General features: G+C 23.3%; 4 protein-coding genes across 11 annotated transcripts; 2 read left to right on the top strand and 2 right to left on the bottom strand.

Moving 5' to 3' along the window:
* Positions 1-3,451: 3,451 nt before the first annotated feature.
* Positions 3,452-7,785, bottom strand: LOC412471 (activin receptor type-2A). 3 transcript variants are annotated; one of them, XM_006558710.3, is made up of 9 exons: positions 7,227-7,785; positions 5,520-5,710; positions 5,266-5,440; positions 5,048-5,202; positions 4,568-4,947; positions 4,311-4,497; positions 4,111-4,248; positions 3,900-4,031; positions 3,452-3,807 (listed from the first exon to the last, which is right to left on the bottom strand). In XM_006558710.3, exons 1-9 carry the CDS (start codon positions 7,273-7,275, stop codon positions 3,622-3,624), a joined length of 1,593 nt encoding a protein of 530 aa, XP_006558773.1. In that variant the 5' UTR covers positions 7,276-7,785; the 3' UTR covers positions 3,452-3,621. The 3 variants fall into 3 exon arrangements, with proteins under 3 accessions (XP_006558773.1, XP_395928.4, XP_016767505.1); XM_395928.7 differs by having other exon boundaries at positions 5,063-5,202; XM_016912016.2 differs by lacking the exon at positions 7,227-7,785 and having other exon boundaries at positions 5,266-5,427; positions 5,520-5,650.
* Positions 7,786-8,233: 448 nt separating this feature from the next.
* Positions 8,234-11,037, top strand: LOC412149. Of its 2 annotated transcripts, none has more exons than XM_395613.7 (7): positions 8,234-8,652; positions 8,736-8,909; positions 9,027-9,229; positions 9,297-9,450; positions 9,541-9,809; positions 10,143-10,358; positions 10,446-11,037. In XM_395613.7, the coding sequence occupies exons 1-7, from the start codon at positions 8,604-8,606 to the stop codon at positions 10,497-10,499; spliced, it is 1,119 nt and encodes a 372-aa protein (XP_395613.3). In that variant the 5' UTR covers positions 8,234-8,603; the 3' UTR covers positions 10,500-11,037. The 2 variants fall into 2 exon arrangements, with proteins under 2 accessions (XP_395613.3, XP_006558774.1); XM_006558711.3 differs by having other exon boundaries at positions 8,252-8,652; positions 8,811-8,909.
* Positions 11,038-14,643: 3,606 nt separating this feature from the next.
* On the bottom strand, positions 14,644-21,703 carry LOC550865 (protogenin-like). Of its 3 annotated transcripts, none has more exons than XM_026440132.1 (20): positions 21,329-21,703; positions 20,570-20,832; positions 20,340-20,472; positions 20,072-20,225; positions 19,930-20,004; positions 19,585-19,811; positions 19,313-19,458; positions 19,027-19,186; positions 18,670-18,954; positions 18,403-18,570; positions 18,139-18,330; positions 17,862-18,046; positions 17,632-17,779; positions 17,438-17,527; positions 17,205-17,358; positions 16,989-17,122; positions 16,530-16,883; positions 15,787-16,055; positions 15,595-15,702; positions 14,644-15,522 (listed from the first exon to the last, which is right to left on the bottom strand). In XM_026440132.1, exons 1-20 carry the CDS (start codon positions 21,393-21,395, stop codon positions 15,319-15,321), a joined length of 3,516 nt encoding a protein of 1,171 aa, XP_026295917.1. In that variant the 5' UTR covers positions 21,396-21,703; the 3' UTR covers positions 14,644-15,318. The 3 variants fall into 3 exon arrangements, with proteins under 3 accessions (XP_026295917.1, XP_026295918.1, XP_026295920.1); XM_026440133.1 differs by having other exon boundaries at positions 18,403-18,567; XM_026440135.1 differs by having other exon boundaries at positions 20,072-20,204.
* A 4-nt stretch (positions 21,704-21,707) lies between these two features.
* On the top strand, positions 21,708-25,073 carry LOC550920 (cell division cycle protein 16 homolog). 3 transcript variants are annotated; one of them, XM_016911964.2, is made up of 11 exons: positions 21,708-21,797; positions 22,264-22,416; positions 22,486-22,644; positions 22,789-22,948; positions 23,023-23,275; positions 23,400-23,479; positions 23,554-23,643; positions 23,718-24,027; positions 24,200-24,362; positions 24,446-24,638; positions 24,760-25,073. In XM_016911964.2, the coding sequence occupies exons 2-11, from the start codon at positions 22,354-22,356 to the stop codon at positions 25,044-25,046; spliced, it is 1,758 nt and encodes a 585-aa protein (XP_016767453.1). In that variant the 5' UTR covers positions 21,708-21,797; positions 22,264-22,353; the 3' UTR covers positions 25,047-25,073. The 3 variants fall into 3 exon arrangements, with proteins under 3 accessions (XP_016767453.1, XP_006558775.1, XP_623316.3); XM_006558712.3 differs by lacking the exon at positions 21,708-21,797 and adding an exon at positions 21,959-22,165 and having other exon boundaries at positions 23,569-23,643; XM_623313.5 differs by lacking the exon at positions 21,708-21,797 and adding an exon at positions 21,960-22,165.
* Positions 25,074-25,643: the final 570 nt, after the last annotated feature.

Below are 25,643 nucleotides of genomic sequence, written 5' to 3'. Positions count from 1 at the left end.
ATATAATGTGAAACAAATTACAATATTGGAAGTATTTTGATACTTTAATACTAATAACAAAAAACATTCATTATATTTACAAATATGATTTTTTAACAGTTATTTTATGAGATTATGAATTTAAATTTTTGCTAATATTATAGTATATTTTAAATTATATAATAGTTTTCAATAATTATATAAAATTAGATAGTAAAATTCAAAAATATTAATTAAATAACAAAATACTGCAATTTAAATGACAAATGATGATAAATATCACGTATCAATGAAATGTTTCGATTTATATTGGACGAAACTAATAAAAATTTTTATAATTCGAAAATTAAAAATTATAATATTGGCTTACATTAATATACAATATATGTTATATGTGACTGGAATGCCATTGCAGTACTGTCAATATTAAAATCTAATTTCTGTATTTATTTATAGGATATGATTTAATAAAGATAAGCAATGTAACGCCATACATTGTATACCTATGATTTATATCTATTAATTATTAATGTACACGATGTTTCAAAATATTACCTCACCATTGCACTTTCTTGAAATCACTATGTGCTCAACACAGCATAAAATTGCAAACATTTTTTTTTATTATTGTACATAATTTTTTATTTATATTTCAGTCTTATGTTAATGACTGATTTATCTACCAAATGCATTGCTTTCTAACGTTTTATGCAAAAAACGTATTAAATTACGAAATTACGTAACAATTAGCAATGATGAGATTAAAATATTCTTATGACAATTTTTTAGATAATTTTTACAAACAAAATTTGCGACATATACAGCATATGAAATAAGAAATCTCTACGAATGCAGTTATCTGCTTCTCGATATGTAAAAGTCCAAAAATTGATTAAATTCTAGTATTATAATTAACCCATAATTGATTTTAATATAGATTTTAGATAAATAGTATAACTAATAAATTTTATAATCTATAATTTATTTACTCACTTGTTATAATTATATTGTATTACAAAAATGAATATTATATATAAATTTTTTTATATTATATAAAGGAAATATTATCAATTATAGGTTAATTTTCATTTTATAACATTGTATGTTAAAAATTTATAGATATTATCGATTTCAGTATCTTATTTAACTACAAATTAATATACAAAGCTATAAAGTGTGCATATATTACCGTTTTGGCACTGCTAAAATCCAATATAAAGAAATAAAATAACCTCTCTATCTTTTACCTGCTCTGAGAAATTATAATTATGAATTATGATAAATATTTTTGAAATATAATTAGGCCTTATTTATCGTTACGATAATATTATTATCGTTTACTTAACTCTGGTACTTATTATCACAGTTTGTGTAATGCAATATGCGATTTTCATATATAATTAACTTAATTTTAAGATCAAGAATTTAACTATTCATGAAATAAAAAAAATACTAATATAAATTTGATTTATAAATCTTTCTCATTATTTCAATTATCTTTATTTTATCTAATTAAAATAATTCAGAGCAAGTAAAAGAAATCATTTGTTAGAATTGATATATTATTTAAATAAAATATTTAAAATGTGCACCTTGAATAACCATTCTATTAAAAATAATCCAATTGCAATTTATTATTAAAAGTATTAATGAATAATTAAAATATCATAAATTTTTTAAAATTTATCAAATTATAAGATATTAAAACAAAATTTATAATATAAAAACAATTTTATCTAAAACATTAAAGATTGAATCTAGTGAAAATTTTTTTACACAATATAAATTCTAAAAATTTGTACAAATATAATTACATTGTAGAAAACTGATTTATACAAGATGCGTTGTTTTATTCAATATTTTCAATTATATAAATAATATATAATAATTATATATTCAAGACCTCATATATCTATGCATACACACTGGATGCAAGACTTAGTTCAAAGTTAGGTCATGTATAATAATTAAAAAATCACTTTTCTTGATAAAATTCTGTGCTATAATGAAAGTTAAAAATAAAATATATAAGGAAGACTTTTACTTGGCTTAATAAAATTTAATCCATGAACAATATATAACATCAATTTTGATTATTCAAAGTACATTTTAATAATATACATTTTATACATTTTTAATTTAATTAATATGAAAGTTATTAAATTTAGAAAGTCTATATTTGTCAATTAAAATCTATAGATATCAATATATTCTCAATAAATTAATTTTTATTTTTCACATTTTTTTTGAATAAAATAAAAAAAAAAAGTCATGGAAAAAATCTTATTTCGCGAAATAAATTAGTCATCTTAAATATTTTATGCTTTAAAATGCAAAAAATCAAAATAGCTCATTTTGTATAAAAAAGTCCTAATAAATTCCTCATGGCTTCCAATTAGTTAACTTGACTGTTTCTACCAGGTACTTTGTATAAAATTGTTGAGTTATCTTTGTAACAATTCACATATGATAAGACTTATGGATAAAAATTATCCATTGAATGTTCACTTGGCTAGTAATTCATTTTGTTATTTCTGATCAATCATTGCACGATTGCTAACATCAATGAGGAATGAGATTGCTTTAAAAATTAAAAAAAGAAAATAGTAATATCATCATAATATCATTTGACAGATTATAATTATTTCAACAAAAAATAAAAAATAAGAATCTCAATATTTATGTTGATTATTAACACTGTATATATAAAGAAATATTTCTAATTGCATTGTATTTTTCAATAAACTGAGATTTATGAATGAAATGTAAATATTTTTAAGAATAAAAAATCTAGGAACGTTTAATTAAGCTATTTTTCATTATAAATCCTTAATTTTAAACATACAATAAAAAAATTAATTTAATGAATAATTGATTCATTAATGTTTTGAATTTAAAAAAAAATAATGATATTTAATATAATTAATAATACAGTTAACAATTATATTAACTGTATAATTTAAATGATATGAATGATTTATGCATAGTATTAATATATTTGTGGAATATCTTTGGAAGATTGATTCTAAAGACTAAAAACATAAAAGTTGATATAGTCAATTAAAGCTTATTTATTAAATTATAAATAATTTATATTCATTAAATGAAGTGAGACAACTTTTTCATTCTTTAAATAACAAGATAGTTCTATCTCCATCTCATTTAATACGAACTTAAATTTTTTATAATTTTTAAATAAGCTTCAAATATTTTTATATATTAACTTTTGTTTATTTTAAGAATACTTTTGTTTGTTCTAGAACAAGAATAAATTTTTTAAGATGTTCTATAAATATATTAACATTCTGTATATAAATAACCCAAAGATGAATATTATATTGAGACTATAATTATATTTAATAAATAACAATAATTTAAAAAAATTATTTTTAAATTAATAAAAATATTTCTATTCAAAATTTTATTAGCTAATCATGGAAATAATTTGATTAATTACGTTTAAATTATTTTAAAACATAATAAGAGATCCTCATAAATAACAAAGAAAAAAACAATAAAAATAAAAAATAATTATTAAAATATCATATGATATTTAAACATTCCTCATTAATGTATGCGCAAAAATTATGATACAGAAAATGGTTGTGCAATTTAACTAAAACTATAATACACATAAATCAACTACATACTAGATTCCTTAGTAGTAATAGTCTCGTTGGTATTATCAACTCGTATTAATGTCGACGAATTTAAAACAAGCGTCCTACTCAATGTAGCAACTCTTTCCATTACACAAGAAGCTGAAAGACGTGCTTCAGCATCATGATCCCAACATTCTTCCATTGTATCACAAATTGATTGAAGTCCCTTAAAAATAGCATAAAATTATGAAAATTAATTTCTTTTAAAATAAATCATATATATATGTTTCATAATTTTATAAAGCGAAATTTACTTACAGGATGTTTACGCCATGTTTCTAAAATGATTGGCCTTTCTTTTTTATGAACAACACTTTCTTGCATATCTTCCAAAGTAGGATGAAGACCTACTTCATCTTCAAATGGTAATCTATATTCACCTATTGGTCCCTAAAATGAATAAATGCAATTCAATTTAATTAATAATGCAATATTTAATGGACTAAAATATATATAAATAGGAATTTACATCTTGCACAGTGCATCGTGAAGCTAACTCCCAAAGTACCAGTCCACAGGCATACATATCAATTCGTAAAAACGAATCCCTTGTGAAATTAATTGCTCCTTCTAAAACTTCTGGAGCCATATATCTTCTTGTTCCAACCTATAAATAGTAAATCTTATATATCTTAATATATGTATATATATTAAAATATTAATATATACCTGCCCATGGGTATCTCCACAAGGTTTGCCAGGATGAAATATTAATGCTAAACCAAAATCTGCTATACAAGCACTCATATCAGCTTTAAGTAAAACATTTTTTGACTTGAAATCTCTATGAGCCACAGCAGGTTTGTATCCATCTGCTTTATTGGCTGGAATTTCTTCATGCAAATGCATCAAGCCTCTAATAAATTAAAAATTTTATCACAATAGAAGTATATAAGATGTTTTTTAAACTTCTATTGAAATATTACCTTGCCATGGATTCTGCTATTTTACACATCTCAGGCCATGTAACAACATTTGCCTTCAAATAATCACATAATGAACCTTTTTCATGATATGAAGTAATTAACCAAAATTCTGCTTGTAAGTTATCTCCTCTCTTTTCAACACCTATAAAACGTAATATATCTTCATGATCCATATGGGCAAGTTTGAAAATTTCTTGTTCAGTTTGCCAGGATTGTTTATCCTGTATTGGAAACACTTTAACAGCAACAATTTCGTTTTTTAATTGTGCTTTCCAAACAGCTCCAAAACGACCTCGAGCTTTTATTTCAAGAAGTTGTATTGGACGCAACCCCAAATTAGGAGATGGTTGAGGTAATGGAAGAGGTTCTAATGTTGGTACCTACAAAAATTATTTTGTGTGACATTTATGTAATAAGAATAATTTATGATACAATATGTAACTAAAGACTTATAACATTTAATAATTAAGAGATCTGTACATATGCCTTCCAAACCTCGTTGAAATATCCCGACTTTCGACGTCGGTAACACCAGTATAAAAATGGCAAAATAATAGCAAGCAAGAGCATGGGTATTGATATTGACAAAACAAGTGTTATTATTTGTTGTTCTGTATTTGGAACAGGTTCTAAATCTGAAATAATTTTAACATTTCAATTAATAGAATAAATATTCAATCCTTAAAATGAATACTTACCATGAATATCAGGCTGAATAGGTTTAGAAGAAGAAGTTGGATGAGGATCCCATGTGAAATTCTGATTGCACATATTACCATCACAACAACAAAAAAATAATTCTTTTTTTCTTTCTGCACTGTTTTCAATACAATGTGGTCTGTCATAGCAATCATTACTATCTAAAAAACATCCCTGAAATTTATAATTTAATCATAAAAATAGAACTTCTTAAAAATAAATATTATTAAATCTATAATTCTTTTTTTTGCACCTTTAATTTAATTATAGACTTTTTAGTCACATTATCAATTTGCCACAATACATAACAATGATTTCTTTTGCCTGGATCATGTGGTCCACATTCTTCTCTTCCTGAACATTCTTGCTGGGATTCTGCACACATTGTTTCATTATAAAATTCACAAACTGAAGAACCTTTGACATCGTGTCCTAATGAAAATCCTAAAAATTAAAGTTTTTTATATTTTCAATAAAATTAAAAAAAAAAGATTTAAAATTGTAGATTTTAAATTTATAATAAAATATTTATAGAAAGAAAACAATTACAGAAAGTAATTTTAATAATATTATATAATAAATTTCATAAAATGTGTGGATATACATTTATTATATTTAATTAAAAAAAAATATATTTTTTTAATTATATATTGAATCTTCTAAATTCATTGTCATATAATTTATTTTTTTAATATATTTAATTTATCTAATCTAATTTATTTATCATTATTTTACTCTAAAATTATTTTTCTTTAATTTTAATATTTTTTTTCTTATATTTTTTTATCAATATAAAAAACTGAAAATAATACTAATTATAAAATAATATTTAATAATTCTTAATTTAAGACTTAAATATAATATTTTGTTATTAATAAAAATTTTTTTATAATCTTTTTAATTCTTTCAATTTTTAGATATATTCTTGTTTTATTAAATGTATAGAAATTTATAAGAAATTTTCATGAAATGAAATTCTAATCTTTCATATCTTTTACATAATAGAAAAACAAATAAAATATTTGAATCACATATTTGTGCTTCAATTCAATAAACATAGAATAATAAATCACATATATAAATGTAAAACATTTGATTAAATACGCAATAAAAACAGAAAAACAAACAAAATCAACAAACCAAAAGTATCATTAAAAATTAAGACAATAAACATCAGACTTAGATAGCTTCATCATTTCCAAAATTTTATTTTCAGAATTAATTTTTTTTTTAAAATAATTATAAAAGTAAAATGCTTATTTCACATCGATTGCATTAATATCGACTAAGTCGATGTTTTGAGATACATACATCGTCTCTAATATGATCAAGTATAGAGAAGTCTTTGTCGATTGTTTCGATGTTATATTTATCGTAAATTGGCTCCAGCTTAGATATTTCGAAAAATATATTTATAATACATTGTTTTTTTTTTTTTCTGTTATATTTATCTTTAAATCTATATTTCATGACAATGGATTAACATTTGAGAGAAGAATTGAATTTTATATTTACATTATTGTTAAATAGTGATATATTATGGCGATCTTTTTATACTTGTCACCAGAGGAACAATAATCGAAAATACATTTATTGAAAGTTTATTCTTTTCTACAAATACATACATTTTTTTAAATCTTTTTTTTGGCTTTCATTATTTCAAATATATAATATTTCAAACATAAGCAAACATATTAAATAGCCTTACAGACGAATTCTTTATTAGCAAATCTAGAAGAAAACGCGTATTTTTTTTTTGTTAAACTTTCTTTTTTTTCTTTCTTTCTTTTAATTAATATCATAATATAATATCGATTTATAAAATAATTATACAATTTTATTAAAAATTCAAAATACATTTGATAAAAAAATTATATAATTTCTGAAAGATTTCGCATTATTATATATTTTAACTTGCGAATACAACTGTCAAATAAAAGATAATAGAATGTGCAATTACCTAACAATCCTAAGATGAAATATGGCAGTATCGTCGCATATGCGGACATCGTGAACAGATCGTAAAAGCATACCAGAAATATTTTTAAAGTCTAGATGCGGGTTTACGATGTGATTAAAGCGCCGAACTTTGATGCGCAAGGTCCGGAATTCGCGCTTAGCTGTCACATCTGGGTTCTTTCTTCATAATCCATTTGTATCGGTTTTTCAAATACTATGGCACCATGTTTGCCAAGAAGATTGAAGGCAATAAATTAAAAAAGAAAAGGAATTGAGTCTATTAGCTATTAAGCAAATTGTAGTAATTCATCCACCAACACATCTCTCTTCCTTTCCTCTCTCACATTTATGTCGGAACACAGACACCATGAATTTATATCATTTTTTTATCATTAACCAGTGCGATTTTGATCACTTTTGAACTATTACAATTATTTTAATGAACAAATGATAAAATTTAATAGATGCAAGTACACTTTAAATATAATATTTCAAAAAAATCAACTGAACTTCTGATTTTATAATCCTACATGCCAGACGCACAGCAAATAGATCATAAACTAATAGATGGCAATAGAACATCGACGTTGATAGAAACTTGAGTTACATTTTACATTTTATTTTTTTAATTACAAAACTTGGTTGAATTATAAAATACTTGCATATTTTAATATTCATTTAATATATTTATATTTATTATAGATTAAGAAAAACATCAGAAAAAATATTAAAACATAAATAAAAAATTTTTACATGTTATTATTATATGAAAATAATAGTTTTAATATATACATATGGATTGGATGATATTATAATATATAATAATTTTTTTAATTTTTAATTGCTAAACTCATAATATATAGAATATTTATAATGAAATCTATAATAACTATTTATAATTATTGTTAAATCAAATCTCTGTCAATAAAGAAGAAGAACATTTCTATCGACTACATTTATATCAATTTTAGAACTTGACCAAATATATCGATCATTCGTAATCTCGTTTTTTAGTAGTTGTTCTTCATATTTTGTTTATTAGTGACTGATATACGATTTGGAATGTATTTAAATTGCATTCGAGAATTGTCAGTGAACGGTACCTCATGATTCTGTCTTCCTCTAACTTAAGACAGCCAAAAATTACATTTAATATTGATGATCTTGATAAGAAATATTGGTGTAATACAGTGATAGCATATTTAATTGCAGTAAATTTTTAAGGTTAGATGAAGGGTGGCACAGTGATTTGATAACTATATCGCAATTGAAGTTTTTTTTTATGAAGTATCATAACGCTTAACGTTTTCTTCATTTTGACATAAGTATACCAAAACTTATAAAGAAATAACGGTGTAAATTTAAATGACAAATAATTATGGCAACATCTGGTTCTGATAAAAAGCCAAGAATAATCATTTTAGGAGGTAAAAATATTTTAATTTATATGATAGTATATAGCGGAAGTGATAAATAACATAACTGAAAAGAAATTTTATCGTTGAAACAGGATGTGGTTTCATAGGTCGTAATCTTGTAGAATATTTACTTGATAACGATCTTGTGTCTTTTATACGTGTCGTAGATAAAGTACCACCGCAAACCGCTTGGCTAAATGCTAAACATCAACAATTATTTGAGCATCCTTTGCTTGAATTTAAAAGCGCTAATTTAATCAATGCAGGTAATGTGAATATCGGTAAAAGTTTTATATAATTTCGACGAAACAATTGTAATAATTATTAATTATATATTTTATATATAATATTAACTAATTAATCTTTGAATTTTTTGTTTATAGTATCTTGTCAAAATGCATTTTTATCTGATAATCCAATTGATTTTGTAATCAATTGTGCTGGAGAAACAAAAAGTGGTCAAACAGATCCTGTATATAAAGAAGGAATTTATAAGTTGAGTATAAATTGTGCTCAACAAGCTGCGAAATTACAAGTTAATCATTATGTAGAAATATCTTCTGGTAATTTTAATACTTCTGAAAAAGTATGTGAACTTTATTATTATTGTGTCAAATAATTTATTACAAATATCAAGTTTTAATATTTTTTAGCATCCTCTTAAAGAAGAAGAATCTGGAGAACCATGGACATTTGTTGCAAAATATAAATTACAAGTAGAGAATGATTTAAAAAATATACCAAATTTAAACTATACAATACTTAGACCAGCTATTGTATATGGTTGTGGTGATAGAAATGGATTAGGTAATAATAATGTATTTTTTATTAAAAAATTAAAAATAAATATAATTTTTTAAAAATATTCCATATAAAGATAAAAAACTTTTTTTATAGCACCACGTTTAGTAGTAGGAGCTGTTTATAAACATTTAGGAGAAATGATGAAGTTACTTTGGGGACCAGATCTTCATATGAATACAGTTCATGTGAGAGATGTAGCTAGAGCTATTTGGCATGTAGTAAATAGTCCAAATACTATAGGCAAAACATACAATGTTGTTGATGAAGATGATTCAACTCAAGGATCAATCAGTGCTATAGTTTCAGAATTATTTAACATCAATCATGATTATTGGGGTACTGCATTATCCACCCTAGCTAAAGTATGGAAGAAAATTTTTATTATTTTTTTCTTTTTTTTTTATATATATTTATTTGTATTATTCTTTATGTATATATTTTATTATGCAGATTTATATTCTATATGTATCATATATATATATGTACATATGCATATTTTTTTCTTAATTTAAAATAAGATAATAATTAAATTATATATATATATAAAACTTAAAATATTTCCATTATTTTAATATATATATATATATATATAATGGAAATTTAATATATAAAATAATGGAAATATTTTATATATTTTTAATTTTTTATTTTAGATCTATGAAATTTAAAATTATTTTTGTTTATATATATTTTAGACAGATATGAGTTCTGTTGTTGAAGAAGTAAATGACAAACATATGGGACCTTGGGCAGAAGCTTGCAATAAAGATGGAGTGGAAAATAGTCCTTTGTCTCCATATATAGATCAAGAGCTTCTTTATAATAAACATCTATATCTGCAAACAGGAAAATTATTGAGCATTGGATTTACTTATCTTTATCCAAAACTCACAAAAGATGCTTTGAAAGAGGTTAATAATTATTTATGTAATTAAAACAATATAATTTCTTTACTATGTTTTTATTAAATATTTTAATTATTTATTAATTATTTATAGGTTCTTGATGATTATGTAAACATGAAAATATTTCCACATTCTTTGGTTCTATAAATTTTAACATTACAGACTGCCAAGATCAAATACTGAAGAAAGCTTACAATAATTTTTATGAAATAATTTTTGGAGCGTTTCACCTTGTGCCTAGTAATCTATGCAAATTGCATACTTTGTATTTGCATATTGTATGTTATACATTACTCGTATTTTACCAGCTAACAAATATTGTTAGTCATGTTTAAAAAAAATGGAATATGAAGATTTCATGTATAAGCCTATTGCGAATGTGATAAACTAGGATTTAATGTACTTAATTTTATTATAGTTTGAGGTATGAAATTTTTGCATCTTAGAGTTGCTAGTCAAATTTCGACATTATACAAATAAAACTTGAAGTTAAAGAATAATGAAGATTGAACGTAAAACTAGATATTTACATGCCTAAATATAATATATTATAGCACATAACATTATTTGGATAAATATTTTAGAGAATCATGTATATCGCCAAAATGCTTTTTATACTAAATTTTTAAGACTGGAAGGATAAATAAAACTGTTAAACAATTAATGAAATCTGTAGAAATGCGAATTGTGTTTTTATATCCATTGCATTCCATTTAACATATATCTTCCAAAAGCTATTGATTCAGAATAACTTAGAAATCTTTTTATTCCAAATAAGTTGACTGCTTTTGTGGTTATATAAATTTAAAATATTATTAAAAAAAAAAATTATATAATGTATTAAATCAAGTACAAATAATATTAATTAATAATATTAATTAATAAGTTAGAAAATATTTCAAAAATGCCAAACAAAAAAATTAATAAAAATAAGAAAATGAAGAAAATTATATGAAAGTAAACTTAATTTTTGCATAAAATATTATAATAAAATGGCGATAATTGCCAAAATAAAATTAATAGTAATACTCTTCTAAAGTATTGTTATTAATTCTTTAATAATAAAGTTATTCATTTATGCATTTATTCGCTTATTTTTTTTTTATACCTTTGCAATTGTTTACAAATGAATATTTTTCAGAAGGATATTGTTTTTTACATGTTTTAATACAATTAATAATGATACACTACCTTATTTTTATTTCAATCATTAATTACAACAAGATATTGAAAGTCAACAATATCATTAAATATTTTGTGTATCGTTTTAATACTTTAAACAATAGATTATAATTTATAATTTATTATACATAATATATTAAAATATATAATTTTAATATTTTCTGAAGATAATATATATATATATACATACACATAATCATAATAAAAATATATACAAAGTAACTGCACCCTAAAAAACCAATATAATTACAGTAATAGAATAATTATATAGGTTTTAATAAAAAAAAAATGATAAAGGTTTTGTGAAAAAATAAATTAAAGTTTTCTTAATATACAATAATTACTATAATTAACGATATTAATACATATTTCATTTTTTTACCAAGTTTATCTTTTCATATATGTCTTATATAAAATAAAGTATAATGTCTTGGCTATATCTACTCATTGAATGAGACAATAAATTTTTTGAGGTAAATTGTGTAAACTAAAATTATAGTGCTGTGTAATAGGTACTGAGGTTAAGTTAAAATTAAGTAATGTAAAATATCTACCCTGTATAGGGTGGCAGTTATAGAGGTATATTTACTTGACTAGAGTCGCCGTACAATATAATTAATACTTTATCTATGTATAGCCAATACTATCAAATTGATATTTAATAAAAAATTATTGCAAATGAAATGAAATAATACTATTTTTCTTATCATTTAGTAAAGGTACAAGTTTGAATGAAGAAATTTTATGTATAAATGATAAACATAGTACATATGAATAACAATATGTTATGTACTTAACCAAAATACCACTAGAATAATATAGTAAAGAAATAAATTATAATATTTCTAAATCAACGTATACAATAATTTATAAGACAAACAAATAGTTTTTAAAAATTTGTCAAAATAGCCTCAATTTCAAAATATTTTTTCAAATATAAATCGTTATACTCTAAATGTAACATTTACAATACTTGTCTTTCACTATCTGTAGTCTAAAAATAACAATGTTTATTGCTTTGTACTTCAATACTGTAATTCATCTTTTGATAATAAAATGCTTAGATAACAGCACGGCGACTCTATTTTTTTTTATAAACTTTAAAACTTATCACATCTTTCTTTTCTCTCTTTATACAATTAGTTATAAATATTATCATACCAATTTAACACCAATATGTTTCAATTCATTTTAAATTTAGTGAATGTTGTCTTATAAACTGGAAATTTTTTATAAGGTACGAATTAATATAAATAAAATTTGCATAAAGAAAATTATGTTCATAGCAAATAAAACAATATCGCGCTTAACAAATACAGTACATTATGCTGCTAAAAAATAAAAATACTTTATAATACATTGATTAAGATTTGTGTACAATAAAACTAAAATATTTTTTTTAAAGTGACACAGATGTAACATTTACCATCGAATATTTTGTCGCCATATTAATTATTATATTTTTTTTTCTTTATTAATTTTTTTGATCTGTTATTTTTTTTTCTTTAAAAATAATACCATTTTCTTTACAATATTCGTAATTTAAATTTCATTAATATTAGAAAATTGTACAAGCTTAATAATTAACATATACATACAGTGCAAAAAATATTTTAAAAATTAATGCAAAAAAAAAAACGAATTCATGAGCGATCAGTTACTAGTTGCCTATAATTATATATCAATTCTCGTTTTTTATTTAACTCTAAGAAGAGTAACATATGAATACCTTCAACAAATATAAAAGTATACTACTATATGTGAATAACATAAAATGTAACAAGTTATGTTAAATATGATAACAAATGGAAAACAAATCATTTAAATAAAAATCACAAAACAAGCATTCTATCAGTGAAATGTATCTATGTTTCATAACAACATAATTTGTCAAGAATAAATAGCTAAAATAATTTATGTTAATAAAATTGAGATTCTAATAATTGTGATCATAGAATATGTAAAAAATTCATAAATGATGTTCAAATGAAATTATCTTTCATATAACTATAATCAGATCTTGTAAAATTTTTTAACAATTTTAGTACTGAGTTTTCATAAAAATAAATCATGAATTAAATTTAAAAAAGTTTAGATATATAATATAAAAAATCTCTATTTATACATCATTTCAACACAAAGCAGAATTGAAAATGATTTTAAATTATATGTTTAACAAATTATTTTGTACAAAAATGTAAAACTCTGCATAATAAATATATAAAATCTCTAGCATGTGCAGCTTGAATTAATTCTATTTTTACATGATTTCATACTGTGCTTGTAATGACTATATTATTGCATAAATTCAGTGTAATATGATCATTTAAAATAGTACTGAATGTAAAATGTAATAAATAACAATTAATGGAGGTACACAATAATAATAACATGACATATCTACGTCTCACTCTAAAAGATATAGCTTATACTATCAGGTACTGTGTTGTGGGTTTTTCTGTCATGGTAACATGCACCAGTCTGGAATATGTATTTATAGTTTTCTTTCATTTTTACTTTTTGCTTTGTATGATGTAGTTAACTTTAAATGTCTTGTACAACATAAAAGACTTATCTTTATTATGTGAACAGGAAAAAATATAATATTATATATTTTCAATTATTACATTAATATTTGAATGATTTGAATTATTTTATTTATTTTATTTTTTAGATATTTTTTTATATATATTATTAAAAAAAAAATTTATTTTTTCCTGTTCTTATAATTTTCAATAGCATATACTACAATTATCAATATTTAGTATAAAAAAGATCTTATTAAATTAATATGGACATTTTAATTTTTTTTTAAAAATGTTTGATATCTTATTTTTTTTAATAGAATAAATATTTACCAAGATTTGTAATGCTACATATGTAATTATATTATTTATAATAAAAGAAAAAACTTAAGACTATACTTTTTATACATAAAATCTGATTAGTATTTTTTTTAATTTCTTAAAACCTAAGAATTTTTTGTTAATTTAGATATAGTTAATAGAAAATTTAAGATTTTGGAATGATCAGTACTATATTGCTTTTTTAAAAAGCAATATATATCGTGAAATAGATTAGGCCATACCCGTATTTAGATATTCAATAATTTTGTTTTCTGTGTAAGGAATGTATTGTTTATGTCTTTCATTAATTCAAAACATGATATTTTATGAACATATTTATAATTAATAGATATCCCATGTATTAATATATCAGGAATTTTGATATTATTCCATTTGCTTGATTTCCAATTTTACATTCTTTTTTTTTTTTTTTTTTTAATAAATATCATCTCAATAGATATATGAGCAAGTTATATAATGAATATTATTAAGTATCATTAGCATATCTGTGCCATGGTATGATTTTATACAAAATCAAATCTAAAAATTATTAGATTTTTTCTTGTCAAACTGTTAACATAGAAATACTGTGTTGTCAATATTACTAACTTGCTTTGAAACATTATATACAAGATAATAGTCAAAAGATTCAATGTACTTTTAAACTATTATTATTTACAATAATCTAGATGCATTAGTATTTTTATTTACAAGTTATGCCGTATTAAACTTGTAAAATATAGTAACTTGCATTGCTTTATTAAGAATTTTGTTCTTGTAATTCATACATACATTTGTATGTATATTTTTTCATTTGTATATATTCATATTTTTTAATCAAATAATTCAAGTTGCATGAAAATTTTTACATCCTACCTGTAGCACTGGAGCATAGGTGGAAAACATGAACACGCAATTATATTGCCTAATATTTTTTTTCATCCATTTGGTCCAAGCGTCGGAACAGATATACACATAGATTTTGATAAAGATGTATCTCCATCTGGACAACCAGAATTATTATTTAAGCTGCTATTACTACTTTTTAAAGTACAATTGACTATTGTGAGTTGCGTGCCATCTAAATCTTGTTCTTGATCCTGCTTTTGTTCATTCAAGACAACATTGTCCATTATTTTGTACTATATTTTAAAAAATATATTAATTTTATATATTATAATAATTTTATTATTTAAAATACTTCACTAAAATACCTGAGAATTTTTTGTTGTATGAATATCTTTTTGTTCACCATTTATTTCCCATGATGGTAATAAAGGTTCTTTTACACAAGACTCAAGAATACCATTAGATTTTCCACCCTATAATAATTTATATTTTTTTTTTACATTTTTTATTTAAATTTAATATTATGTTATATGTATTACAAATATATTTTTACATACTTTAGTGTCTAAATGAGGATTAGTAATTGGAGACGTGGGACAAAGAACAGCAAGTTCAATTTCATTAGGTACCACTCTACTATTTATTTGTTGACTTACTGATGTAGACATTTGATCTGTACAACATCTATTTCGTACTGAAGTTCGATTTTTTGTAGATTGTGCTGTTTCTCTTAAAATACGAGCATTTTCACATTTTTTTCGACAATATATACTGCATAGACAAATTTTAATAAATCCAATACTTATGCTTACACCAAGAATTACACCTAAAAATAAATAAATATGAAATATTAGATAAGAATGAAATATTGATAAAGAAAAATTCTTCTCTTTTTTATTTTGTTAATTTTTTGAAACTTCTAATTGATATATATATAATAGAATAATGATGACAAATTTTAAAACATACATTTATATATTTTTTCATTTGTATATATTTATATTTTTTAATCAAATAATTCAAGTTGCATAAAAATTTTTATATCTAAATTCAATTTTGAGATTAATGTTCTATTATTCAATAGAAATTAATCCAGTAAATTAATTATTTTCTACATTAATTAATTTTACAACATTAATTTTTATAACTTTTGTAATTAACAGTATGATGAAAAAATTAAAGAATAATAAAAAAGAATAAACATTTCTCACATCTCTCATATTCTTCCGATTTAGCAGATTGTTAGTTTTCTGATGTTTAAAAATGTTTTTTGTCTAAATAAATAAATAAATTTACTCACCAAGACTTTGATCAGATCTTATATTTTGTGATGGTTTTTGTGGATTTGGTGGATTTGATGAACCACCAGTAAGAATTATTATAGGATCTGATAGTTTACCATAACCAGCTTTTGTCATAGCCTGTACCATCACAAAATATCGTTTCCCCGGAATTAGTCCAGGTAAAGTTGTCGAAGTTTTATTACCAGGTACTGTCACATTTCTCCATGATTTAACTGAATCCATTAAGTCCATGGTATATATAATGAAATAATTTTGTATAATACCATTTATATTACTTGGTTCCTTCCATGCAATTCGTATTTTTGTATTATTTATTAAAAACCATTGTACTTCTTCTACTTTTCCAGGGACTGAAATGAATTATTAGTTAAAAATTACTTGTTACTTGTTTGTTACTTAAATAATGTTACTTGTTTAATAATTTTATAAATAAATATGATATATATTTTACTTACTATCTTCATTTGTATAGCATTCTACAGACTCACTATAAAAATTGCTTTGGTTTGTATTATTTTGAATGGCCCTTACTTTAAATTGATATAATGTAAATGGTTTTAGTTTATCCACATTTGCTTTTGTATCATTCCTATAAAAAATATATTAAAAATAATTTAGTTTTAAAAGATTAATTTAAATTATAATGAGAAAAAAATCAACTTATTACATACAATATAGAACACTTAGGATTATCTGAATTTGCTGCATGAATTGCATGATAACATAATTCAAAAGAATTTATTTCATGCACACCATTTAGAGACCATGTCACATTTATAGAAGTAGATGAAACAGGAATTGCTTCCAAGGCCATTGGTACATTATCTAATTAATAAATAAAAATAATATATAAAATTAATATTTATTATAATGATAAGCAAAATTATTAATATAATATTCTTACTTGTACTAGTTTCTATTTGTTTTGTTAAACAGCCTGTTGCTTTACCAGAACTTATCATACATAAACCCATTGTAAAAGAAACATTTACATCTAAACAAAAAGATTCAAAAAATTTTTAAAAATTTCACAATACAATATATATAATAAATATACAATTTTTTAAAAATAAAAGATGTATTATGTTTAGTACTTACTAAGATTAGTAAATACATATTCGGTAACATTTTGTGGTAAAAAAATATTTTCTAATTTATGTCCACTTTGATTTTCACAATAAATTTGCCAAAGATCAAATTTCGATTCGATTTTATCATTTTCATTAACATTTATTTTCCATTTTACCTGATATGATTTTAACATTAGAAATATAAAAATTTAAATACTTTTTTAACATAAGATATGATAAAAAAAAATTTATATTAACCTTTACAATTGAAGTATTTACTATTAATACTTGTACATCCACAATATTTTTGATAACAAATTGATTAGATTCAGCAGGTGGCATAGTAACAGTAGTCCACTTTAATTGTGATTCAGTCACATTAGGCCAACCTTGTTTTGTTCTGGCTAATACTCTTAAATCATATTGTGCTCCAGGTTTTAAATCTTTAAAAATATGAATTAATTTCAAAATAAAACAGAAAAGAAAAATTTAATAATTATATAAAAGAGAATAATTTATATATATTTATGCATACCAGAAAGTATATAGGATTTATTGTTAGCGGATAAATAATAAACCCGAGATGATGGATGTTCATGCAATCTAAACTGTAATTTATATTCTACCACAATACCACGAGACTCCTTTTTAGTTAATGGCTCCCATGATATATTTAACTTTGTACTACTAAGTATATTCACGTTTACTTTTGGTGCACCTTTAGGAACTGAATGGAAAACAAAACTTATATTTTTTAATTCTTTTTTATAATTATTTATGATAATAAAAAATAATGTACCACTTGGGGCTGTAGAACACAAAATGGTGGCTGATTGATCACTAGGACCATAATTGTTCCACACTCGTATATAGAAGGAATAATTAGTATATGGTTCAAGAAGTTTTGTCACTTCTACTGATGTAGAATTACCCGGTTCAGGCGGAGAAACTTCTTCTTTACCTCCTTCTTTATGATAATATATAAAATGTTAAAAAATGTTATATAATATTTTTAATTATTCATTATATATATAATATTTTTATGTATTTCAATTAAGAAACTTACCTACGGGACTATAATGGACGGTATAAGCTTTAATACTGCTATGTGATAAAGACTTTGGTGGTACCCAGGAAATAAAAATTTTAACTGGTGATAGAGCACGACATTTTAAAGAGGTAGGTGCAGCAGGACTATTACGAGATGTATTTACTTGAAGCCGACCTGCGGCCCAAATTTCTCCTGCTGAATTTACAGCAACACATTGATAAATACCAGCATCAGATGGAACTGTTGCTGATATTGCTAGTTCCATTTTATTAGATTCTTTTATATATACAGTTCTACGTCCTGTAAAAATATTTACTATATGTTTTATGTATAAATGTAAATAAATATTATAATAAATAATTGATTGTATACCATTGATTGTGATATTTAATGAATCTTTTAACCAATATATTTTAGGCACAGGTAAGCCTTGTGCTTGACATTCAAATCTTGCAGTTCTTCCATTTGGACATATTTGATTTGTAGGTATTTTCACAAATGATGGTGGTATTAATATATTCACTGTTATATTCTGAAATATTTTGTATATATGTGTGTATATATATATGTATATGTATATATATATATTACATTTTATATATTTTGTAATGTATTTTTAAAATGATTATATATAATAATAATTTGGAATATTACTTACTTGAATCTCCACATTATTTGTAATAAAGTTTTTTACAGAACATATATAAACTCCTGCATCAGATGCACTCACATTTACTAGTGATAATATACTAATACCAATACTAGAATTAAGCAAAATGCGAGGTTGTGCAACATTATGATTGGCTAAAATTAAAAAAAAAAAAAAAACTTAAATTTATATAATATATAAATAAATCTCTATTTATTGTATTTGTATTATAAATATTACTATAATATTACTAATATTATTAATATACATATTTAAAATACCAATATAGCGAGGAATAAATGACCACATTATAATTGGTGGTGGATATCCAGATGCAGCACATGCTAAACTAAGATTTGATCCATTTAATAACCAATGATTGTATGAAATTTGTGGGAATAACAATGGTGGTATATACGATCCATTACCCTCAGGTTGTGAAATAACAGTTAATTTTGCTTCTTTACTTTTTTTAGTTTTTTTTAGGAATTCATTATTTACTATGCATCTAAAAATATAAATGATTCATCATATTTTTTTTTTTATAATTTTATTGTATGAAATACTTTATAACTTATATAAATAAATGTATTTTATTATTATTATTTACTAATATATGTACATACCTATATGTACCAGCATCTGATAACTTCGTTGCTTTTATATACAGAACACCTGGTGGTACCATTATATACTTATTACTAAAATATAAAAATTTTAATTATAACAAAATATTGAATTATTAATTTCTATCAAAGAATTACTTACTTTAAATTATTCTGATTGGGCAATAATATTTTTTCATTATGCTGCCATGTGATATTAGGAAAAGGAACACTATCTATTAAACAAGATAATCTTGTAATTTCACCTTCTTGTACAGTTATATTTTCTGGAGACTCTTTAAATATATAAGCAAATTCTAAACAAATTATATAATTATATACTACAATATTATAAATTATATATTATTATATATTATTAAATTATATATTATTTTAAAATTTAATAGCAATATATTAAATAGGAAACTTACCTGCTATTTGAATAAATGTAGGTGATGATCTTAAAAGTCCAAAATTAGTATGTGCTACACAACGATATTCATCTTTATAATAATCTCTAAAATTAATTGTAGTAATATTTTTTTCTCTAAATTTCTGCACCATCTATCACAATAATAGAATAGGTAATAATTGATTTAATTTTAAAGTAATATTAAATAATATAATAATAATATAATAATATTTTTCAATATTTTTATACCTTATGTAAATGAAGAGAACCATTTTTGAGAAGAGTACAACGTGTAATACCACATGGTGGTGCTGATATACCATTGTGTAACCAAGAAATATTTTGATTTGATCCAGTTATACAAGTGAGTGTAATTCCTTTTTTTCCTAATATCACATGACCACTAGGTTGAACTTCCAATGTTATACCAGAAGCTTTGGTTGGATTAATATTGAAGCCTTCTGATTTTGATACGTTTTTATTATGCAAACCAATTCCAATTTCTTTAACACCTAAATATAAAATATATTTAAAATTATATATTGAAAATATGTTAAATTTTCATAATTTTTTAAATAATATATAATTAAGAGATATATTCATTATGTTCATATCATAATTATAATCATTATGCATAATCAAACTGTATTTCTACAAAATTATATTAATTTATATGTTAAGATAAAATAAATTTTTTATGTCATAATTAAATTATCATTTTACCAATTAATATTTAATCATTTAAAAAATTATGTATGTTAAAAATTATTTTCATGAATATTATAATAATAAAATATTATAAACAAAATACACAATTGTTTTTTAACTAAATATTTAAACATTCAAATATTCTTATTTTAACAAATAATGTACGTTTCATAAAAAAATAAATATCGAAATTCTAATCATTGATAAGAATACAAAAGAAAAAACGTTAACGCATGGTTCAGTATATATCAGTTTAAAGAATATAAACAGATTAGATAGGAAGAAAAGAGGGAGATGCACCTGCGGCATAAACGGGCTTTAGCACTTCTGTAAACAAGATGCTCAGTAAAAATACTCGCGCCGCCATATATTCACACTCATTGGCACTAGTTTCACTGATAAATCTTAGCCGAAATATACCGTCGATTTGGTAGACTTCCTTGTAATATTCGTCGCCGCATGTTTGACATCGCCTGCAAGAGTTTTTGGCTGTTCCGTTTGCCGAACTCTTACCCTTTTTTAAGTTTTATTCTGCTTTTTCACATTATCATTAAGCGAAATAATATATCGTCACCGAAATCTCGAGGACGTCGACAATACCGAGAGTTACACGGTCGTCGCGAATAATGCTTGATTAACTTCGTTTGCATTAGCACGCGATTTATTCGTTTCTTGCCATCTTCTAACTCTACTAACCTTGTTTATATAATTTTTGGAGTAAGGAAAGAAGATTCAAAATTCTTGACTATATGCTGCAGTGCTACATGCGGTAAATTTTTGAAACAAAATGATGTTTTCTTATATAGCGCTATGTGTATTTTCTCTATATTTTAACCAATAACATCATTAAAAAAGTTATGACAGCTTTATATAATTATTTTTATAATTTTAAAATAAAATTTAATTAGAATAACATAATAAAAATTTTATATATAAGAAGCGATACTATATCACTAATAAGTATTTTAGCATATAAATATTTCCTCATAAGAAGGACATACCTAACCTCTAAAATTTAAATTAAATATGGCGCGTCAAAGTGGTATTTTAGATTGCGAGAAAATGCATAATTTATCAGACAATAAAAATATTGACTTAGATAATTGTAGAAAATTAATAAAATCGTACATTGATTTGGTAAAGTTTCAATGTTCATTAGCCTTTGTAAAACATATTTAATTATTTCAAACTATTAAAGAAAATTGATTACTATTTTATTACTATTTTATTTGCAGCATCTATATAGTGCCGCTTTATTTTGGGCAGATAAAGTTGTTTCATTAAGTAATGAAGATCCTAAAGATGTATGTACATTAGCACATTGTATGTATCTAATGAAACAGTATCATAGAGCTGCTCATCTTATCAGACGTCGTGGGTTAGAAAAGGTAAAATTTAATTATAAAATATTTTAACAATATCATAGTTTACTAAATTGGAATACTGTTATTTTATAGACAGATGTAATGTGTCACTATTTAACAGTAAGAAGTCTTTTAGAAGCAAAAGAATATAATGAAGCTTTACAAGTTATTAATGAATCAGAAATATGTACAAATATAACACAATCAGCTTTTGGAGATCGAGCAGATATATTAGAAGATGCACCTAAAAATGTAATTGAGTATACACAATATTATTTATTTTATACATTATTTTTAATCACAAATTATTTAATTTAAATTTAATTTATAAACTAATTACATTGTAAATACAAAATAATAAAATAATAAGTATATAAAGTAATTTATATATTATAGGTACAAAGTTCAATATTATATGTGAAAGGAAGAGTACACGAAGCTATGGATAACAGAGCAGTAGCAACTGATTGTTATAAACAAGCTCTACATTGTGATGTATATTCATATCAAGCATTTGAAGCATTAGTTCAAAATCAAATGCTCTCAGCTGCTGAAGGTATAATTCATAAACATTATATAAAAAATATATAAAAAATGAACACAAGTAATCTTATGATCTAATTTTAATAGAAAAAGAACTTTTGGAATCCCTACCTTTTGGTGAACAATGCACAGAAGCTGAAGCAGAATTCTTACGGCTATTATATGAAAGTAAATTGAAGAAATATCAAGAACCATACAAAAAACAAGTGCTAGCAACTTGTAGTGTAATGGGAGTTCTTGTCACAGACAAGTTATTAGGTAATTTGGATATGGAAGTTACAGAAGCAGAAAGACTATATTATAATTGTGATTATCAAAAGTGTTTCTCACTTACAGAAAGGTAATTTTTCAATTCAAAAAAATTTATATATAATTAAATATATATTTCATATATAATATATTTTACATATATTTATATATTTTAATTTATAATACTTTTTTATGTTATCTTTTTTTAATTTTAGGATACTAAAAAAAGATCCATATCATAATTCGTGTTTACCAGTACACATTGCTTGCTTAGTAGAATTAAAAAAAACTAATGGTAAATATTATAAAAATCAAAACATGTAATTATTAATAAATTAGAGTTTTGTATATTATAGAATTATTTTTCAGCTTTATTTTATTTAGCACATAAATTAGTTGACTTATATCCAGATATGGCCTTAGCATGGTTTGCAGTTGGATGTTATTATTATAGTATAGGTAATTATAATTTTATTATATAACCAAAATTTAAAGAATTTTTTTTCTGAAACATTGTATTGTTTTAATAATAGGAAAAAGTGATCCAGCACGAAGATATTTAGCAAAAGCTACAGCATTAGACAGATTATTTGGTCCTGCTTGGTTAGCTTATGGTCATTCTTTTGCAGTAGAAAATGAACATGATCAAGCAATGGCTGCTTATTTTAAAGCTTCTCAATTAATGAAAGGATGTCACTTGCCTCTTTTATATATTGGACTTGAATGTGGTTTAACAAATAATCTTAAATTGGCTGATAAGTTTTTCCAACAAGCCCAGAATATAGCCCCAAATGATCCATTTGTTATACATGAGATGGGAGTTATATCTTTTTATAATTTAGAGTAAGTATTTTGATATATAAGTATTCTAATATTATCCCTGAGATTGAGTTATTGTAATGTGCAAAAGAGAGGTTCAAAATTCACTCTGCAACCTGATTAGTGTACTTCCACCCTTCCACGGTTTTTGGAAATCTGTCTAATTTATCAAGAGTTGTCATTTCATCGAATACAGTTACAAAACTGCTGAACGGCAATTTAAGGAAGCCATGAAAAGAATTCAAGGTGGACTAAAGGATGTTATTCTACCTAGTAAATGGGAGGCACTCCTAAATAACTTAGGTCATACTTGTAGAAAAATGAAGAAATATGGAGAGGCTTTAGAATATCATCAACAGGTTAAAAAATATTGAAATAAAGATTTTTTTATTAAAATTATTATTTTAAATTATGATTGATTATAATTACTGTATAATTGTAGGCATTAATGTTAAATCCATTAAATGCATCTACTTATTCAGCAGTAGGTTTTATTCATGCATTAATAGGAAATACACAAGAAGCTGTTGATGCTTTTCATCGAGCTCTTGGACTTAGAAGAGATGATACTTTTACAACAACTATGTTAACTTATGTTATGGAACAACTTATAGAAGAATCACCTCCCTATCGTGGTATATATATATATATATAATTAATTTTTATTATTTTTATTATTATTTATTATTATTTTTTATTATTATTTTTATTATTTTATCAAACATATTTTCAATAATTTTCAATAATATTTTTTAGATGCACCAATTGATATTCCAAAATATAAATATCCTGCAAATAAACATCAAGAAACAGACAATGTAGAATCTTTAGAAAATACAAATAATATAGCTGAATCAGCAAATCAAGATATTGATAAATTAAGAGTAAATTTATTTTCTGGGTGGGGAGAAAGTTCTAACAAAGCTGATGACGATACTGCTGATAAAGTGGAACGCAATCCCCGAGATGTGATTGTGAATTATTCCAGTGATATTAGTTCTGAAGTTGAAATGTTAGATTCATCAACTGCTCATATAGAATAAAATATGCAAATTTTTTTATATGATAAATAGATTTGTCTATTCAATAAAACAATTGTTTTGCCTTAAAGATTTCTTTTTTGTTCAAAGAATCTTTTTTTATTATTTTTTCTATTTTCTATTTGTATACAATATATAAAAATTTAATAGACATATATTTAAATATGAATATTTATATCCATAATTTATTGTAATAATTTATAGACAAAATTATATTAAAAGTAACAATGATCCAAAAAAAAATTTGATTTGTAAAAAATATTTGGCATCTTCAAATAAAATTTATTTCAAATTTTACTTATTTAATCTATTTTTTATCAGTATATAAATTTAATTTAAAAATACCAATTTAAAAAATTAATGATTCAATTTTGCATTTTATCGCATATATGAAATTCCACAAGGGCGCGTTCGCGAACTGCGCCGGTGGTTTCCAAAGATGGAACCTGCTAGTGAAAAGGGGAAAGGGAGGAACAGATCTTCAATTCAGTTCGCAGAGTGGAGCAATGTGGAGAAGAATGGGCGTTCCGTCTCCATCGTTTCTGTATCGACATTAAATTGAACATAAGGAGAAATAAATTTTATTTTCAAAAAATTAAC

Source organism: Apis mellifera, linkage group LG4 (genome assembly GCF_003254395.2).
Source record: "Apis mellifera strain DH4 linkage group LG4, Amel_HAv3.1, whole genome shotgun sequence".
NCBI classification, from domain to species: Eukaryota; Metazoa; Arthropoda; class Insecta; order Hymenoptera; family Apidae; genus Apis; species Apis mellifera.
The sequence above is the reverse complement of the archived record's forward strand: the minus strand, read 5'-3'. Positions and strand labels throughout refer to the sequence as shown.

What these genes read in the sequence shown, in the direction of transcription:
- LOC412471 (XM_006558710.3), bottom strand. Translation starts at nt 7,275, where the DNA reads ATGTCCGCATATGCGACGATACTGCCATATTTCATCTTAGGATTGTTA. An exon ending in AGTCTATAATTAAATTAAAG is followed by an intron (nt 5,441 to 5,519) that starts GTGCAAAAAAAA and finishes TATAAATTTCAG; the next exon opens with GGATGTTTTTTAGATAGTAA. An exon ending in ATAGCAGAATCCATGGCAAG is followed by an intron (nt 4,498 to 4,567) that starts GTAATATTTCAA and finishes TTAATTTATTAG; the next exon opens with AGGCTTGATGCATTTGCATG.
- LOC412149 (XM_395613.7), top strand. Translation starts at nt 8,604, where the DNA reads ATGGCAACATCTGGTTCTGATAAAAAGCCAAGAATAATCATTTTAGGA. An exon ending in ATTTTAATACTTCTGAAAAA is followed by an intron (nt 9,230 to 9,296) that starts GTATGTGAACTT and finishes AATATTTTTTAG; the next exon opens with CATCCTCTTAAAGAAGAAGA. An exon ending in CATTATCCACCCTAGCTAAA is followed by an intron (nt 9,810 to 10,142) that starts GTATGGAAGAAA and finishes TATATATTTTAG; the next exon opens with ACAGATATGAGTTCTGTTGT.
- LOC550865 (XM_026440132.1), bottom strand. Translation starts at nt 21,395, where the DNA reads ATGGCGGCGCGAGTATTTTTACTGAGCATCTTGTTTACAGAAGTGCTA. An exon ending in TACATTTATTCAAATAGCAG is followed by an intron (nt 20,226 to 20,339) that starts GTAAGTTTCCTA and finishes TAATTTGTTTAG; the next exon opens with AATTTGCTTATATATTTAAA. An exon ending in ACAAATAGAAACTAGTACAA is followed by an intron (nt 17,359 to 17,437) that starts GTAAGAATATTA and finishes TTTATTAATTAG; the next exon opens with ATAATGTACCAATGGCCTTG.
- LOC550920 (XM_623313.5), top strand. Translation starts at nt 22,055, where the DNA reads ATGGCGCGTCAAAGTGGTATTTTAGATTGCGAGAAAATGCATAATTTA. An exon ending in TGTTTCTCACTTACAGAAAG is followed by an intron (nt 23,276 to 23,399) that starts GTAATTTTTCAA and finishes TTTTAATTTTAG; the next exon opens with GATACTAAAAAAAGATCCAT. An exon ending in ATGTTATTATTATAGTATAG is followed by an intron (nt 23,644 to 23,717) that starts GTAATTATAATT and finishes TTTTAATAATAG; the next exon opens with GAAAAAGTGATCCAGCACGA.